Below are 20,451 nucleotides of genomic sequence, written 5' to 3' on the forward strand. Positions count from 1 at the left end.
AAACAAACAAGTCACTTTGTGATCCAATCTACACACATCTCACTAATGCTTAAGGTCACAATGGCATAGCCAATTGGTTTCCATGCATGTAGACTCAACCAGATTCAAGAATACAGGTATGAAATTGCTCATCTACGAGAAATATCGTCATGAAATTGGTCAGGTTGTTTTCATAATGCCAAGTCATAAGTTAGAATATTTAGAATGTAGAGTAAATGTACTATGTGTGAAAGAAGGTTAAATTACTCTTCCCATCATGGAAAACTCAGATCATTTTGATGCAAAATCTTCTAAAACATATCGTAAAAGTCAATGTGGCTTAGTGCTCTAAATAGGCATTAAGTTCTAACCTCCAGCATTGCTGTTGATTGGCTGTGTGGCCTTAAGAAAATTACTTAACCTTTTTGAGCCTCAGGGTCCTTTTCTACAAACAGAAATGTATGTACCAGGCCTACCTTATGAAGTCCTGGGGTCTATAAATGATAAAATATATTTGATAATACCTTCAAATATGAGAAACTGTAAAAACCAAAGTGATTATTACAACCAAAATTTCCTGAATAAGTGAACAGAGGGGATTTCTGTATGTCCCCTTATTCTGTCACTTCTCATTTTATTAAATATAACCTCAATACATTTTCGTCTTCCTTTATCTACTTCCATCTCTGCTCACCCTGCCATTTTAATCTCTGGGCATTCATTTTAATTCTCGGTGTCAAATCCATTACTACTAAAGGCTCAATTTCTTCTCTAGTAAGAAAATTAGAGAGGTACTGCCTGGAGCTCCAAAATCCTTTTTTAATTTTTTTGGTGAAAAAGAGCTTTTCATTGCATGCTATTTGTTGTAATGGGATTTGACCTGTATATCAATTAACTATGAGATACATTTATATTATAAAAGCATTTGGGGAAAGGAATTGTTATTGTGGAAAAGAGCCATGTCAGGGAATTGGATATGAAGGGCATTTTTTTTTTTTTTTATTAAATCACCAGAGCCAATTTCCATACAGTTCCTCAACTCCTTGTGGTAGTTTATAAAAAGCTATAGGAACTTGAATAAACCAATATACGGTGATAAAATAATACTCACTGTAGACACAGACAGCTTATAACTATGAGATCTTAAGAGGAAAAATGTGTTTTCTTCATGGTTACATGGTTGGTACTTACTTTTTTTTTCTTTTTACAGCAATTACTTTTTTTTTTTTTTTGCCAGTCCTGGGGCTCCACAGCGCCACTTCTGGCCGTTTTCTGTATATGTGGTACTGGGGAATTGAACCCAGGGCTTCATGTATACGGGGTAAGCACTCTTTGCCACTAGGCCATATCCCCAGCCCCTTTTTTTTTCTTTTTAATAAAGAGTCTACAGAGCTAAATTCCCATCTGTTTCTAAATTTGGGAGTAAACATTACCTGATCAAGTTTAGCTGTTTATAGCACATGTTTAGCTGTGCTATAAAATGACCAAATACAGAGTAAAAAAATCTATTTAAGGTCAGATTCTTACTACTCTTGTTGAAAGCATTTAATAAAGAAACATAAGGACTATGTAATAAGTGCAGAGCTCTTCTGTACCATCATTCTGTATCTTGAACCATGAAGTCGTTGTGGAATTGGATGAATTCTTTACTTAAATGGCCTCCCAAGGTTGTATAGGAGCACCAGCTGCCATCGTGCTTTAACCTAGCCTATAGCCTGCTAACCTGAATTTTCCATGTAGGAAACAGCTCAATGAAAAAAATGCTCTTTGTAAAAATGAAACCCTTATATAAAAAGTCACAGTTTCTTCCCAGGTCAGGAAGATCTGATACGTTTAAGCTTACCTTTCCTCCCAAGGTATTTAAAAATGTTTCACTTTTAACTTTAATTTCATTCCTCTAGAATAAAATTCTTAATTCATAAACAGAGCAAGGAGACCCCAAACATGAATCTTCAGTTACATGCATAGTCCATATTTTAAAATAGCCCATACTAGTCTGTATTTACATAGCAACATACAGATTAAGAGCTTTGTTTTGTTTTGGCTCTGGAGCTCCTATAATACCATTTTACAGAAGGTCAGATTGTTGAGAACTGCTCATACTTGGCATAGCCCAGGAATACTTTACAAAAGTTAAAACTAAACCTCCTCACTCCCTCTATATTCTACCACATTGTAGGGAAAGGAAAGCAGCTTAGAATAACCAGATAATTAACAGAAAGCATTAATTAATTATGCAATCTTAAGTATGAATGAATTAATGTTTTTATTGTTTTATTGTTTTATTTATTTATTTATTTAGCCAGTCCTGGGGCTGAACTCAGGGCCTGAGTACTATCCCTGGCTTCTTTTCGCTCAAGGCTAGCACTCTGCCAACTTGAGCCACAGCGCCACTTCTGGCCTTTTCTGTGTAGGTGGTGCTGAGGAATGGAACCTACGAGGCAAGCACTCTTGCCACTAGGCCATATTCCCAGCCTTACTTTTAAAATTTTTGACAGATCGTGGAATCAGGTCCTTTTCCTGATACCATCTTATTTATTCAGTTCTTGAAAACTCCAATTATTTAAATAAATATATTTATGAAATAAGTAAGATCATACTGTATAAGTCACTTATTGCTGAATATTCCATTTTCTTTTTTTCTAAGAAAGAAGTACCTGGTTCTCATGATGCATTTCCAGAAGCCATAATGATGGGACAATACTAATCAGATACAGAAATATAGCTGGAGAAAACCTGTGAAAGGGAAAACAGGGAGAGTTTAGCATTTACAAAAAATTTATGTACAGAGATAGAGAGAGAGAGAGAGAGACAGAGACAGAGACAGAGACAGAGAGAGACAGAGACAGAGAGAGAAAGAAAGAGAAGGAGAAGAGAAAAAGGGAAATGGAAGGGAAATGAAGGGTAGCGAGGAGAAGAGAGCCAAAAAGGAGGAAATTTGGGAGGGGAAGGGAGAAAAAAAATGCTGACCACATTAAAGTCGGCCTTTTTTTTATCTCAAGTGTTTATTATTTCCATGAGAGTAGAAGAAAGCATTATGTGATTTCTGCCATATGGATTGTAGAGAAACATAGTAACTGTAAAAGGCACTAGCAGCTGTCATTCTCACTGAATTTCTAATCCAATTAATCGATGTTAATTTTAATATGATTTAATGGTACATTGCCCATTAGTTTCTGACACAGCACTGGGTATATTATGTTTAAGATGGTTTACAAAAAGTAAATACAGCAATAGTAAATCTCAGACTTATTTTTTCAACATTGTAATAGCAAGAAGATTGACTATTTCTCAAGATAAACTTGAAATTCTGACAACTCAAATAAAAATCTGCTAGGACACAAAAATAGCAAGGCAAAGAGAAGGAGTGAAAATGAAAAATTTAATTAAAATGTAGCCCCCCCCCAGTTGAAATAAAATAAAAAATTTGCTTCCTAAATATATTTCTTTAAATTGTGTTTTGGTTTAGATTGGACTTGACAGAATATCTCAAAGTTGTAAGTCAATGACTTTATTAAGACTTTCAGTACACATTTGCCTTTTTGAGATGAACTGTTACCCAACCAATATTATTAGAATCAAGAGAGAAGCATAAATAAATATAAATTAAAAGGAAAATTTTAAGGCTATTAACCCTTTTGTTAATATCTCTCCTGAACTTCTAAGGGGAGAAAGGGCAAGAAACAGAAGTCTTTTAAAAAAAATCAATATTTAATATAGATACTCTCATACCCCTGATTTCCTGCCAAAACTAATTTTGAAAAGAAAGGTTATGGGTCAAGATCTTATTAAAATCTGACTTGGAAGATGGTTGGGTTTCAAGGAAATATCAAAAACCTATGTTGAGCACGCTTAAAAAAAAAAAAAAAACAAGAAAGAGCAATTAACTCTTTGACCTTACAAATCAAAGGAAACACCAGGAGGGAAGATTTCCACAGGAAACCCAGAGGGAAGTGAATTCTGGAAAGACAGACAGTTGGAATGTGTAAATTTTTGTGTTGACATGACAGATGTTGGCTGGACCAAAATGTCCTATACTCCTTCTGAATTATTTTGAGATTACCTCTCTTCACAACATCTTTATAATATTAATCTGTGGGAAACATTGCACTGAACATATAATGGCTCTTGAAAGAGTTAAAAATACAACAATGATCCTAAACCTCTTCTATGTATTACATATATATATATATACTTACATATATTTGGAAAATTATACTTTTCAATTTCAAGATATTTCCTCTAAGTAGAAACTTGGCTATGCAAATACACACACACTTGGAGATTTAAGATTTTGCGTGTTGACTAATATAAAACATTAATATTTCATAATTTTATATTTAATCAGTATTCTAACTTCTGTGTATTAAAAAAACAAATAAAATTATGGGCTGGGATTGTAGTTCTGTGGTACTGTACTTAGTAGGAAATTGGGATTTAAGACCCAGAGCTACAAAAGTAATTCAACAAAAAATCAGTTTAAAACATTGCTCTTTACTTCAATTCTTCTTGATTAGAAGTATTCAACATTAAAAAATGAAAATGGATAGAAAGAAGGAATAGGAATCAAACTGAGAGCCCAGGAAGTAATTATACCTGAATCACAGCCTTATTTGACTTGCCAGAAGAGGGCGTTTAGGCCCTCCCAGTTTGGCTAATCTGGAAAGAGAGGCTCTAAAATGGCTTTAGAGAAAATATCTCTCCAAATAATGAAAACTTTGTTTGGTGTGTCCTTCTCATACATGTTTCCCATGAGCATATTAACATCCTACTTCTATTCTCAAGGAGCGGTAGGAATGAATGACTATATTGCTTGTATCCAAAACATGCTGTACAATTTCCTAGCTTCCTATGCATGTTCCTTGAAGGCAGATTCTTGGTGTTCTCTGTCTTTAGATTTCTTTTTGCTACCCATCTCATCTTCTATTCTCACCCATGGTATTGCTAAATCTTCAATTAATGTTCATTGAAGAAAATACTTGAATGTTTAAATGCCCACATTTTTAAATAAACAAAACTAAGCAAATAGAATAGACAGAGGCTTTACTCACATAAATCATGAGTAGGTGAACAAAAAGCTTTTCTAATGCTTGCAGTCCTTGGCTCTAAAGTGCCCACAGCCTAGGAAAAATATTGTCACATCCAAAGGCTTACTGCTTCCTAAGTTCCAGGAACAACATATTCCAGCATTTACAAGCCAGACACTTATGACTCTAGAACTACAATTAATACTATTTATTAGTTTATTTTTATTATATTTAAGTAGTTATTACACAGAAGTTGCCATATAGCAAGGCAGTTTATGAATACAATTCATCTTGATCAGTATCAGCCCTTTCAACATTGTCATTCATCTCTCTTGACCCACCTTTACCCTTTTCTTTCTTACTTTTGTAGCATATATATTGAGTTCTCCTCCACTCAACTCTTCTTTTTCCTTTGTCTATGCATATCCCCTTGGCCATACCACACCTCTTATAAGCATCAATTTCCTGGTGTTTACTTTGTGCTTACTTTGTTGAGCTTGACTTTGCCTTTCAAAGGAATTGAGCTATTTGATTTCTCATTCATATCTTCCATATTTCAAATGATATGTTTGAAACCACATGCATACTGCCCAAGGTGTTTACTCATAGGCTAATTCAAGTTTCTCCGTATCAATGATATGATGCCAACTTTCTGGGCTTGACTTACTTTACTTAATCTAATTATTTTCCTGGTATTTCCATTTCTTTACAAATGGCAGAATCTTTCTAATTAAAAGTAAATTATGCATATACAGCACATTTTCTCCATCTATTCATCCACTGAGTGGCATCTGGGCTGGTTCCATATCTTGGCTATGGTGAAATGTACTGCAATGAACATGGTTGTGCTAGTCACTTTACGGTAACCTGGTCTGTGATCTTTTTAATAAATGCCTAGAAGTGGAATTGCTGGGTTAGATGGTAGTTCTAGGTTTAGTTTTTTTGGGGACCCTCCATACTGCTAACAGTGTAATAGGGTTCCCTTTTGGCCACATCTTCAACAGCATCTGTTATTGTTAGTTTTCTTGATGATGGCCATTTTAACTGGAGTGAGGTGGAATTCAGTATTATTTTTATTTACATTTCCTTTATGGACAGAGATACTGAGCATTTCTTAGCATGTATATTGACCATTTTTACTTCTTCTGAGATATCTTTCTTTAGGTTATTAGTCCATTTAATAATTTGGTTGCTTTTTCTTTGAGGACTTAATTTTTAATCTATGTATGTATTTATGTATGTATCTATCTATATATCTCTGTGTATCTATGTATCTATGTGTCTATGTATCTATCTATGTTTCTATCTATCTATCTTCTGGATATTAAATCCTTGTCTGATGTAGAGCTGGGAAAACTCTTAGCAAGGAAAGTAATGCTTTAGGTATAACAATACCAAACTTCAAAGTGTACTACAGAACTTTTGTACTGAAAAAGCTTGACACTGGCACAAAAAGAGGACAAATGGAATAGAACAGAAGATTCAAAATTAAACCCACAGACTATGCCCATTTAATATTTGATAAGGGAGCCAAAAACATAGGCTGGAAGAAAGACAACCTCTTGAGCAAATGGTGCTGGGAAAACTGGGTATTCACATTCAGAAAGTTGACTCTAGCTCCTACTAGATCATCTTGTACCAGTATCAATTAAACATGGATAAAAGACCTTAATGTTAGACCTGAAACCATGAAACTATTATAAGAAGAAGTAGAAGAGACATTAGGACACTTTGTCACAGGTAGAAACTTTCTGAGTAAAGATCCTTAAGAACAACAAATCAGAGAAAGACTTGATAAATGAGATCACATCAAACTTAAAAGTTTCTGCATGGCAAAGGACTCTATGGTTTCCCTCATAGGGAATAATTAGTACAGGTTTAGGCTAGTCACAGCAGAGGATCACAAGAGCCCAATAGCTATGCCCTTATGAACACATAAGATGATGCTAAGTGAAATGAACTCCATGTTATGGAAACGAGTGTTATATCACCGTTGTAATTACTTTCAACATGCCCTGTGAAACCGTAGCTTTTTTTGTTGATGATCCTCTTGTATCCCCTTCCTGTGGTTGTCCGCGTGCTACCACTGTATCTCATGTGAGTACCCTGGATACTGTATATACTGGTATTAGAACTAGGGAAGGGAGAGAGAATGTCAAAATCGAGACACAAAGGATAAAAAGACAAACAACTCCAAAAACAATACTTACAAAACCATTTGGTGTAAACCAACTGAACAACTCATGGGGGGAGAGGGAAAAGGGGAGGGGGATGGGGGAAATGAGAGAGAAGGTAACAAATTATATAAGAAATGTAACCACTGTCTTACATATTAAACTGTAACCCCTATGTAGAACACTTTGACAATAAATAAGTAATTATTCAGAAAACAAACAAACAAAAAGGACATAGCCAATTGATAACATGTAATTGTTTCCCCATCAGCTTAGAAGAGTACCCCACAAGGATTTTGACTATCTGTAAAAATTTTACCCACAGTTCCTTTCAGAATTTCTTGAATTTGTTGGCTCCCCACAAATATTTTAGCTATTTGATAGAGTCCTAGTTGATCTGCATGGACTTAGCTTTCAGGGCCTAGTATTTGCTAGGCAGTTACTCTGCCATTTGAGCCATAGCTCTAGCCCTTCGTGCTTTATGTTATTTTTAAGATAGGATATCCGTTTTTACTATGGTAAGCTTGGGACTATGATACTCCTAGCTATGCCTCCCAGACAGCTGTGATAACAGACGTGAACCACCATGCTTGGTTTCTTGTGGGATGGGGTCACATGATTTGTTTTTTGCCAGTGCTGACCTCTAACTGCAATTCTCCCCAATCTATTACTCCCCCAAGTAGATGAAATTGAAGGTATGAGGTGTTTCCACACAGTAGGTTTGTAGATTCTTCATTTTGTGTGATCAATGCAATTTGTTTTTGTAGCAAGAGTGTGTGTTTTATAAAAATAAATAAATAAAACTTGATCCCATATTGGGTGTGTAATTAATTAAATTGCATGCCTTTTCTTAGGAGTTACCAATTAATTTCACTCCTTATTTGCTGATAGCATAGAAATAAGTACATACCAACCACTTTGAAGACTAATACCATAATGGGCTCTGATCCACTCAAAAATAAGTGCTATCAAGTTTTTAGATACTTATTTGTTAAAATACAACATATAACACTGATTTTCAAAAACAATCGAATACATATATCATAAAATGAGCAACACTTCCAAGCAGAAAATTCTGAAAATATTGCCACATTGTATTACCAATGAGATAACTGCTTTGAGAAACTCAGATTTATTGCAATCACAGTATCTCCTAGTCTCTGTCAGAATGCTGGACTTTACTAGTGCTAATTTTTAAATAGCAAACTACTCTGCTCATCTGCTTATTCTAAATGAAAACCTTCCTTTATAAGACTTTCCACAATACTTTTATTATTTTGATTTCACAACCTTTAGCCTTCCTAACAGTTCTTTCCCAAGTTCATGGTAGGAAAAACATCTCCTACCATGGATAGTTTTCTTTATTTATTTATATATTTATTTGTTGATTAACAAATTTATTTCTTTGAGTTATTAGTCAAATGTGTGCATGCCTTGCTATGAATTATTTAAGAACTGTACTTAATTTTTTCATTTCATTTTACTCAAAAATAAAATACTATTTATCATACAAGGCTGTCATTTCAACAAATTGTAATACTTTTCAAAAAAATGATTATGGGGCTGGGGATATGGCCTAGTGGCAAGAGTGCCTGCCTCATATACATGAGGCCCTGGGTTCGATTCCCCAGCACCACATATAGAGAAAATGGCCAGAAGTGGCGCTGTGGCTCAAGTGGCAGAGTGCTAGCCTTGAGTACAAAGAAGCCAGGGACAGTGCTCAGGCCCTGAGTCCGCCCCAGGACTGGCAAAAAAAAAAAAAAAAAAAAAAAAAAAAAAAAAAAAAATGATTATGTCATGACATTTAGCAAGTTAATGCTGCAATGGATTTTATTTACTTTAACTCACCATTAGTCTAGAATTAGGATTCCATTTTCCCCTTTCAAAAAATGACAATTACTGCTCTTTAATTGAAAAATAACAGCTATTCATTTTTTACAACATAGAACATTATAAGGAAGCAATATAGAAAAATACTAACCATTGTATCACACACAACATTGTTAAGCTTTTCTCAATAACATCTGAAAATGGATATTTAAGTGAAGCAAAAATAATGTTTAAAATTATTATTATGTGAATACAGATTTTTTTGTATTTCATTTTTCAGTATTTCTGTGCTATTCTGCAAGGATCCTAGACTCGAGTTTCAAAATATCTCATGTTAAATCACTTTAAGTACTCTCAATAAAATTTATGGAAATTCAAATTTCACAGAAATCAAGAAACCAATTCAAAGTACCCTTTTCTGAGCCTCTAGCTCTAAGGATTTGAGGATTTCCTTTTTTCTTGTGCTTCAGCTGGTTCTTCCAAGCAAACTTTAACATACATGAGTTCTATCAATGCTGCTCAGTACAGGGTTTGATATTAGTATGCAGGAAGAAATGGTCTCAATATTTCACTTACCTTTCTGTGAAAGTTACAATGAACCCAATGCTTTTGTGGGATTCACAGCCTCTGAGTGCCTAAGAAGCCACTGGATCAATTCCAACTACTATCCATATATTTTCTTAATTAGCATGATGCTCATCAACCACCTCTGTTTCCAGAGCTTAGTTTACACCTGCTCCCTGGCAAGGGAGGCCATCCCTAAGTCGCTATAAAGTCATGAAAATTTCCACAGGAGAAGAAAATAGAATACGGACTGAATACATTCTAATTGTTTCTGAGATCAGATGATTAGTTTGTTTTCCAGTGACCTTATAGACAAAAAATAGCAGAAGAGAGAAGGGGGCAATTTCATCTGATTTGAAAACATCCATCACAATAGAATTGGTCTTCCTCATCTTGAGGAATGTTAATATTTAGTTACTTCTGAAGGTGAATATTAGGGTTCTTGGATTTTTCATGGCCATTGATTATAATTTTTCATTGTTGCAGCCAAAAATATAAAGTCTTATTCCTAAATTAGTATATAAACTCAAAGCAAAATTACTACTCTACACATGTCACTTAACCTAAGATTTTTCTGAGACTATATATGAAGCAAGCACAGCTTTGTCACAATTGAATAGGTCACATTTGAACTTCACTAAATGCTGGTTGTAGGGTTTAAGTGGTAGAGTTTTAACCTAGAAAACTCAAAGGCCTGGTTTCTATGCTCAGTACCTCAAAATAAATAAATAAATAAATATCACTAGTGCATTTCACTATCAAACTAGTCACAGGAACAAAAGAAAAATCAATATTAATATCTATGTGCTATATTTTTTTTCAAAGAACATTTTTGAGACAAGGAAAATCATCACATCTTCCTAAATGAATTGGTTCTACTAAAACCTTAAATACCAGCTCTGTGCTTGTTCAAGCAACTTCATGTCCATCCTCTGCCTTCCTGCACACTTAACAGCTATTTCCAAGTCCAATATGTTTTCATCAACAACCTTCCTTGCTGTTTCATTCTTGGCCTTGCAGCATTTTTGCACAGTTGAAATTGTGAAAAAGTCTTTGGTTTTCAGACAATTGTTAGGTACTGTACTCCTATAGTTGCATTTATTTTCTACTCCTTCATGAACACTATTACATCTAGTGCAATGAGGCTTCTTGAATGAATGTATGTTTGTTTAATGAATAAATGAATTTAACTCACTTCTGATTGAAGGAATTTTAATACTTCCTGAGATTATAAATTATTATTAATGTTATGTTTGTCATGTAGTTTATTTCATTTGATATAAAGACAGTGGTATTTATTTTTGTTCTATAGAAAAGGCTGTTTCTTCCCTTTAAGACCTATGCTAAGTGAAATGAACTCCATGTTATGGAGACAATTGTTATATCACAGTTGTAACTACTTTCAACGTCCCATGTGTATCTGTAGCTTCTATTATTGATGATGTTCTTGTATCACCTTCCTGTGGTTGTACCTACACTATCTCTGTAATCTTATCTGAGTATATTGGAAACGGTGTATACTGGTATTGGACTAGGAAATTGAAAGGGAATACCAAAATTGAGAGACACAGGGTAAAAAAAGACAAACAACTACAAAAGCAATACTTGCAAAACTGTTTGGTGTAAGTGAACTGAACACCTCAGGGGGGGAAAGGGTAAGGGGGAGGGGGGAGGGAGGTATGAGGGACAAGGTAACAAACAGTACAAGAAATGTATCCAATGCCTAACGTATGAAACTGTAACCTCTCTGTACATCAGTTTGATAATAAAAATTTGAAAAAAAAAAGACAGTCTAGAATTTTCTACTTCTTTTTTACCCTTTACAACCCATTTTGGTTTTTACAAGGACATCTGCTTGAGCAAGAATGTCTTGGAGACATATGTTTAGTATGAACTTTTCCACGTTGCATTGTAAGAAAACTCATCCTAGTTCTCTATTAGTAGGTCACTTGGGATCTACTTATGCAAGTTGAGTGAAAAATAGAGAAATTTGACCCTTTGTCTACTAGGGAAACACCCTAAAAGCCATATAGTTCTATTGTCTATGGGTAAAGCCGAATTTGGTTCTTGAAGGTACAGCCCAACAACTAGGGTGATAAATTTGGGGAAAGGAGGGCTCCACACAGGATCACCAAGGCTTCATTCCTAGGAAGGGGAGTCCTCCAAGCTCCTAAACCTTGGCTTTTCCATTTGCATGTAGGAGCAGTAATAGTATCAGGAGGACTGTATGCAGATTGCATGGGCTAAGAATTAATGCAAAAGTCTGGCTCAATAAATGTGAGAGCCTACCAGATGCTTGAAATTTTTTTATGATATATTATTATTAGTTGTGATGTTAGGTAAGGTTTTCACCTTGTTGTATGTCAGTGCCCTCATCCTAATGTAATGATAAATTAATATATACAGTCAGGAGGATGGTCATAATGGATATGTAACAGGCTCAATAATTGATGACTGTTACCACCTCTATTAACCTTACAACCATCATCTTCATCCTTATCACCATGCCTTGGGAAGCTCTTCCAGAGGAACTAAAATGTTGCATGAGACTGGAAGAACGATCACGGGAAGAAAAAAAAGGGGCTTGGACAGAAGATACAAGGTCTGGCAAGAGCACTAATGTTAGGGTTCATTTTATTAGGGATTATTTTTATTCTAATAAATATGCAACTTTAAGTCAGTTGTACATATCTACCCTACTGAGGTCAATAGTTATAGGTGGTAGGTCTATATTCAGAGAAAGGTAACAAAACCAATCCACACTTGGCATTTTATAGCAGCCATCTTTATGTCTTTACTATTCTTTCAATGTGACTTTCAAAAATAGCAGGGTGTATAGTGCATACATTAAGAAACATTTAACAGAAAGAAGCATTTGTTTTCTTTGACAAAATGACTTAACCACCTGAGACTCAACTCTCCTGATACTAGTACTTCTTAGGAACTAACAACATAGTATAAGGCAGGCACATGGAGAGAATAAACTTTGATGTAAATATGAATTGCCTAATGTTGGAAAAGAAGCTAAACAATTCACATTTGTCCTGATAGTGTATGCATAATAATGTGACTGCCATGGGAGGAATGCATAAAATTTAAAAGTAGGGATATATTATGCTGACTTATTTTAGCCACCACAGTAATTTCTATTTTGTTTTCCTTCCAGTGAAGAAAAAAATTCTATGAAATGACAATCACCTTGAGTTTCAATTCTAAAGGTCTCCATAAATATATGAATGGAGACAGCATGGTTATTAATTAATGATTCAATTTTTGGAGATACTGTCTAAACACCAACATAGTATTACATTCGACTTATTTAAGGACACGAGTCTTCTTCCTCAACTATGACTTGAATTACTCAAAACACCCTTGATAGTAATATGCAATCTGTGTTTCCAGAGGAATACAAATTAAAGCCACATTTTTACACTGGGCTCAAGGCTCAGAATACAAAAGACACATGGCTATACACATACCAGAATATACTATTATAGGACTCCTGATACACATTATAGACAGAGCTGGGAAATCTAATACATAGTAAAAAGTGTTATTGGAATAACTAAGAAGATAAGGAGAGATTTCATGACAAACAGTGTGAGCAGGGAGAGACATTGCCCAATCTATCCTCTGAGAGAAGGTCCAATGCCCATGTAGACATTATGGAAGTCACAAGATCTTCTTCCAAATGCCTCCATTTTATCTTCTATGGGGTCCAAAAAGATCAGTGGAGGATAACAGAGAAAGAACATACTCATTTCTCAAGTTTCTCTCTGGTATTTAATAAACACTTTTAATAGAGGGAAGTATATGCTGCCATATAGAATTCCATCAGTAATCCTGTAGTACTCAAAAACTAATGTTAAAAAATTCGTTATCTTTTATGCAGCATATATCTGTCATGTCTACAGGTGTTCCTTCACCATGGAGCTGTCCAGTGTTAGTTGAATACTCAAAACAGGTTTAATTGAATTTTCATAAACACACTTGAATTTAGTATCAGTTCTTATTACTTCCTAATTTGTCTTTCCTCTTTTCAGTTATGAGCCATCCAGACAACTTCTAGCACACAAGTGCTTAAGATAAGATTATGGTAAGTATTTAAAAATGAGGAAGAGTTATTTTCATGTAGAATCAGGTGACACAGGAGAAGAGACAGGGACACACACTAAAGACAGCATTTAAAAGTGTCTCTAGGCACAAGAACATAGTCTCTCTTTCTAGCTTTGTTCTCTATGAAGCATTCATCCCATGTCTGGCTTTCTTGCATTTCTAAGTCCTCAGCTCAAATGTCACCTCTCCAGCCATCCCTTCACTAAAACTCATTCCACTTAAGTATTCTTAGTTTTGATCACTATTTATTTACTTGCTTAACATTATCTGTTAGCTCACTGGCTTATTAATATTTACATCTTTCATTATTTTCTGAGTCCCTTGGTTAAAACTTTCTCTTTTTTTTTGTTTGAGGAAAGAAACTTGCCTTTTTCATTTACTTCCATCCCCCTTCATTTCTACTATTCTACAACACCTACCATGAAACAGTAGGCATTTTGTATATTGTAGTAGAATGGAGAGTGATAAAGAAATCTGTCCATTGTTTCTAGAACTCACCTATTAAAGGTGTCCTCTTTATGATCAACTCTCTAGCAGTCCGATATCACTGGGTTTTCTTACTGTAACTTCAATGCTGTACATTGCCTTTCTTTCACCAAGAACCACACATCCATTTCTCTCCAGGCTCTTAAGAAGTGCAATGAACAGACATGAGAGCTTGGAGTCTTCCCTACTAACCTTCTCCAAATTACTGACAATGTAATCCTGAGTGAAAATATATAAAAGTTCTATGCCTCAGTTTTTTCATTTCAAAATAGGAAGAATCAAGGGCTGTAGGGATGGCTAAGTAGTTAGTGTCACAGCACCTGATATGTGAATCCTTGAGTTCAAACCCCAATAACACCAGAAAAACAATTAATCTGGGTACCAATGGCTCATACTTATTATCCTAGCTACTCAGGAGGCTAAGATTTGAGAATCGAGGTTAAAAGTTAGCCAGGAAGAAAATTCCATGGGACTCTTATCTCCAATTTGGCAAAAGATAAAGAGGAAGGCATGAAGGGAGGAAAGAGGGAGGAAGGAAGGAAGGAAAGAAGGGAGGGAGGAAGGAAGGAAGGAAAGAAGGAAGGAAGGAAGGAAGGAAGGAAGGAAGGAAGGAAGGAAGGAAGGAAGGAAGGAAGGAAGGAAGGAAGGAAGGAAGGAAAAGAAAAGAAAAGAAACGGAAGGAAAAGGAAAACAAATTCCAGCAGGCAGGAAGGAAAGCAGTCAGGCAGGCAGGCCGGGTACTGAGAACTCACACCTGTAATCCTAGCTACTCAGGCAGCTGAATCTGAGGATCACAGTTTGAAGCCAACTCAGGCAAGAAAATATATGTGACTCATCTGCAATTAATCTTCAGAAAATCGAAAGTGGTGCTGTGGCTCAGAATGGTAGTATTAGCCTCGAGCAAAAAAAGCTCAGACTCTTGAGTCCAAATCCCAAAACCGACAAAGAGGGGCTGGGAATATGGCCTAGTGGCAAGAGCGCTTGCCTCATATACATTAAGCCCTGGGTCCGATTCCTCAGCACCACATATACAGAAAAGGCCAGAAGTGGCACTGTGGCTCAAGTGGTAGAGTGCTAACCTTGAGCAAAAAGAAACCAGGGACAGCGCTCAGGCCCTGAGTTCAAGGCCCAGGACTGGCAAACAACAACAACAACAACAACAACAAAAAACCAAACCGACAAAGAATAAAAGAGAAAAAAGAAAGTAGAGAACTTGGAGGCATTGCTCAAGTAGTACAGCACCTACAATGAACACAAAAGCCAAGTGTGAGGTCCGTAGTTTAATCCCTAGTACCAAAAAAAGTGTGTGTGTAGAGACAAAAACAGAATGATAACAGTTTTTGTAAGGGTTAAATGGGATAATCTGTGTGTAATACTCATTTGAGCATAATAAATACTATTCCTAATTATCCTTATTTTCTTCCTTTAGAGCACTCAATAAGAATACTATTTTTTAAACTTCATATTTGTTTGCTTCCTGTTTCTTCTCCCTAGTCACAAAATGTCTAGCATCATATCATGTTTACTTATTAAGCAAGTCAGCAAACAGTTGTTTCATTAAATTTAACAAAGGAAAAGGGAAAGATATATATGTATATATATATATATGAAAGCACATACATGAAATATTATCTATTAACTCAAATACATTATTTCTTTGCAGTCACAAACTTTCCATGAAAAAAACTCAGCATTTAACATCTATACTTTTGTCAGTCATTTCAATTTAGAATTAAATTTAGTCTCAGATATCCCCTGCTTTCAAGTGAATAAGCTTCTGCTTTATCACTTTCTTGGTCAATTTTCTGTCCCTTGTGTAATATTTCTCACTATTGGCTTGGATCTGACTTTACCTAAATAGTAATCCACCAATCGATTGGATTCCTGTCCAGATAACTGTAAATAAAATTAGGATAAACTAAAACTGTGTGGTACTAATTTCCATCCTGTAAAAATGTAAGTGAATATGCAGGTGAAACAAATGCTGGGTAGAAAAAGAGAAAACTCTCCTTACATATATTTATTAAATTTAACGAGGGTTATGTCTTTGGCTCTCTTTCTCAATCCTATAGATTCCAGCATATTAAACTTCTCCAACTGGCAAGTTAATAGTGTTGATGTAATGCTGCTTTTCCCTGGATAGCTGAGCTCAGCAACTCTCTTTCCATTTTCCCTTTCCAAAGAATAGCTAAAGAAAAATTCCTTGGACACATGTAACATGTTTGCTGCATTTCTGAAAAATTAGATCACATCTTCCTCTATATGGGTATGTGTCTCGTGCCATAATTTCTATTGATTTGATTTTTAGGAGTCTAGGTGTAAATTTTAGTAAAAGTAGCCCAGAATGACCCAAAGGAAATTCATAGATATAATTTTCAAGTAAAGGAGCTTTTTCATCCTATATGTATGTGCATCTTCATCTGCTATATAATATTTAATTTTGAATATGAAAGAGAAGCTAACACTGCCTCCTTTTCCTCTTCTTCCTCTTCTTCTCATTTCCTTCCTCTTCCCCCTCCTCTCCTTCCTCCTCCTCTTCGTCTTCCACTTTTGCTGCTGCTGCTGCTTTTGCTTCTTCTTTAACTTGAAGACACGGTTTCCAATTTATGTGAAGGGAAATTCCTCTCCTATGCCCATTTTTTAAATGGCCTATAACATTTACAGTTTTGTTACTTTTATTCTCCTGACAATACAACATGCATATATCTCCATTGGTTAGAAACTAGTTCATTATATTCAATAACAAAAGATATTCTGTAGTGTGAATACATCATAATTATCCAGCTATTCCTTTCATGGATAATCAGGTTGTTTTCAACATTATTTCCCACTAACATAATATAAATTAATTTGCTTGTTGGTGTTTTAGAAATGGGTACTTTGAGTTCTATAGAGCATATCACATAATATAAGATCTATAGGTCAGAAATTTCCATACTTATATAGACCTATATTTATATAGATTGACATGTAAATATTTTAGGTAGAAATAGCATAGACACTATTATAATGTTTACTCTAGTAGAGTCCATTAACTTACATTTTGTAAAGAAAAAATTTTCTTATCACTCAAAAGCAAAGAAAAAGTCTCAAAAACTTCAACGTAGAAATGTAATATGACTCAAATCAAATCACCTTTCATTGCTACCATGTTATTTCAAGAATAATTTCATCTATGCTTTGAGCAGCCCATTCTCGGACTGTTATTTTCTCATGACAAAGTAATTTGTAGGCTTTAGTCACTGCACAAATGACCCTATTTTCAAACCCAGTGCTCTATGGTGTGATCAAGCATGACCAATATGTCTGTTCAACAAAGCATCACTAATCATATTTCCTTGTAGACTATTCACAAAGACTTGTTTATTCCTGACATTTTATGAGACCAATTTATCAATTACATTCTTTAATGATTTTCAAATATTAGTTAAGATGTTGAGCCAAAAATATTTTCCTTTAATTACTATTACAATGCATAGTATACACCATGGGTCTGTTTTATAAATAATATGTTTTCCTCACATTTTCCACCTTGAACCAATGGTTTTGGCTAATCTCTCTAGAAAAGATATTCGACTTGCACATACATAAAATATATCTAGCTGATACAAGAATAAGAAGAAAATAAAGGAAAATCTTAAGATCTAGAGAGAATTCATCTTTATTCATGGACTGTCAACATATGTACTATCTCAAAGGGTTCTTCAAGAACCCACCAAATAAATATTTACAGATTCAAGACCAAGGCTCAGGGACACTGAATACCATACATAAGTTCTCACAGTAAGAAAGTGGGAATGCTTATATTTTACCTCATCACTGGTCTGATCTTGAGACTCCTTCCCAATTTTAGACATTAGTCCATTGCCAGTTCTCTGTTATCTTATTCACTGTATGTTCCATTCATGTATGTTCTAGCCACTTTTCCTTTCTCACTTTTCAATTCCATGTCTGCCTGATTCAACAATCAGTAATGACATAGGCATGCAGCTGAAGTTCCTCTGGCTACTGTATTTCTACATAACTGGGATGGATCTGATGGACTTTTGGAGAGGGAGAGGTTACTTCAGGTCCTGCTGAGCTGGCTCCTCTTTTGAGTTTAACTTTTGTCCCAGAAAACTGGTGGTTGGTGACATGACTACTTTACATGGAACATTTTTCAACTTGAGACGTCATTTTCCAGTCTGGAAGAGATGGCTAACCTAATATACTAAAGCTATTCAGCTCAGACTGAATCAGCGTTATATGACATGTTGTATGAACCAATACTTTTCTCCCCTTTCATGTTTCTAACCATGAGGCTTACTTGGGAAGTCAATACAGTTTTTCTTAAACATTACCAAAAGGCATGGTAGAAAGCACCTTGACTGTCTCATAATTAGTAAATGGTTCATGAGCACGAGGACTGGAGTAATAATCCAAATTTTTGATGTATTGAATGAGGATTGTTCTTGAATGCCCTGAACACCGATAACCTGAACACTGATAATTCTAGAAAATTTTAACAATACAAAATTCAAGCAAGAAGAATCTCATCATCTTCAAAGGCATTTTCTCTTATGGTTGTCATGAAATTAACCAAGGCTTTATATATAATTATGTAAATCTGTAGAGGGTCTTCTTTTGCCCCCTGAATATGATGGTAACTATAACACGAAAGCGTATGCAATTCTTAAATTGGCAAATATTGTCTGCTCCTTTCTTGTAGCATTAGGTATTTTTTCAAAGTATCAATATATGTGAAAACACAGTCTTATTTTAAAATAGTAGTAATAATAATATGGGAAGAGGCTTGACTTGGAGAAGTTTACAATGCAAATAGTCTAGGAGTATGATGGACAGCAGAATGGAGATGCTCTGTAAAGAATACAGCAATTTTTCCACATCTTCTGCCATCCAGTACGGGAGGAAATAAAAGCAGCGGGTGGGAATTGTACTTCTCACAGGTTGAGGTTAAGACAATCGCTACCCACTGGTGCCTCTGCCAGCAACGCAGGCACCCCATGCGTGGCAAGATAAGCTAGCCATTAGCCAAGCTCCTAAGCCATCGAACCTGAAGCTGGCTCCTCACCACAGAGCCCAGGACACTTGCGGATTTTCACTCACAATGGAAAAGTGGCTGCAAGAAACCACAAGCGCGCCAGGGGCTGACAGAAGGGAAGTGGCTGAACCTGAGGCGCTCTGCGCAGCCAGGGGGTTTCTGACAGTGGAGGGTTCACTGTGCGCCCCGCTTGCGCCAGGGCCGCGGATGCCAGGTGAAGGCATCCCCACACCTGCACGCTGGCAGCTCCCAAATGGACAAAACAGGCACCTAGCAACCCCCTGGCCCCTATCCGGGGGGCACTTTGTGCTGAATAAACAAGTTCTTCCCTTCTTTATTCCTCATCTTGTGAGTTTCCAAATCGGGCACTGGGTGAACCTCGGTAGTGATCAGCGCTGCAGACTGCCCGGGGCTGCCTTGGCACCCAAGGCTACCACTGCGTGCCCACGAGCCGCGCACGCATCTCCCGCGCCTTCCAAGCTCCCAAAAAGGACAAAGGGGATCTGAATTCGAAGAAAGAGAGGGGGACTAGGAGGTGGGGAAAGGGGGCTGCTTGCAAATGCCACCAACAATACCCAGGGGCACCCTCCCTCCCTCCCTCGGCGTCCCGGGACGCTCACCATTTGTAGCCTCGGCCGCGCTTGAACTTGAGGGCGAGCACCATCTCCAGGAGGAGCAGGAGGTTGAGTAACGCCAGTAGCCAGTACCGCGGCTCATTCTTCACGACGGTCACTCGCCAGACCCCCACCAGCGAGTGCAGCACAAACAGCAGCCTGGTGACCAGGGCATTGAGAAAGACCAGGCCCCCCATGCCGATCAGAGTGCGGAGTCCCGCCGACCCGCACCGCGATCTGCCCCGGGGCAGGAACGTGACAGCACGGAGACCTGCTGCGGTCTGCAGTCCCGCCTCACCCTCCCGCGCCCAATGCCAGGAGGACAGGAGAGCGCCACTCGCCCCTCCCCCCAAACTTCCTGAGAACTCTTCAAAAAAGTGTGTGTGTGGGGGGGGGATCAAAACCCAGCTATACTCCACTGCTGGGGTGGGGGTGGGGGTCAGAGAGTCTGGGGCAGACCAGCCTCCTGGGTGTTCACTCTCCAGCTCTGCTTATTTCCCTCCCAGTCCTGGGATTGGGGAGGGGGGGAGGCAGATTTCCATCCCTGCCCATTATCCCCACCCTCAGCCGTCTACTTGAGGATTGCCCCTCCGCCCCCACCCCAGGGATCACCCCCCTAC

The 20,451-nt window shown here is 36.8% G+C and overlaps 1 protein-coding gene across 1 annotated transcript in view; it reads right to left on the bottom strand.

Moving 5' to 3' along the window:
- Positions 1-20,163, bottom strand: part of Tmem26 (transmembrane protein 26) — a 35,175-nt gene extending 15,012 nt beyond the window's left edge. Inside the window, exons 1-2 of the mRNA XM_048338848.1 lie at positions 19,838-20,163; positions 2,637-2,715 (exon numbers count right to left, since the gene is read on the bottom strand). Coding sequence (XP_048194805.1) covers positions 2,637-2,715; positions 19,838-20,028 — 270 coding nt within the window. The 5' untranslated portion in view covers positions 20,029-20,163. The remainder of the gene's footprint in view (positions 1-2,636; positions 2,716-19,837) is intronic.
- Positions 20,164-20,451: the final 288 nt, after the last annotated feature.

The sequence above is a fragment of the Perognathus longimembris genome, chromosome 2, assembly GCF_023159225.1.
Source record: "Perognathus longimembris pacificus isolate PPM17 chromosome 2, ASM2315922v1, whole genome shotgun sequence".
Taxonomy (NCBI): Eukaryota; Metazoa; Chordata; class Mammalia; order Rodentia; family Heteromyidae; genus Perognathus; species Perognathus longimembris.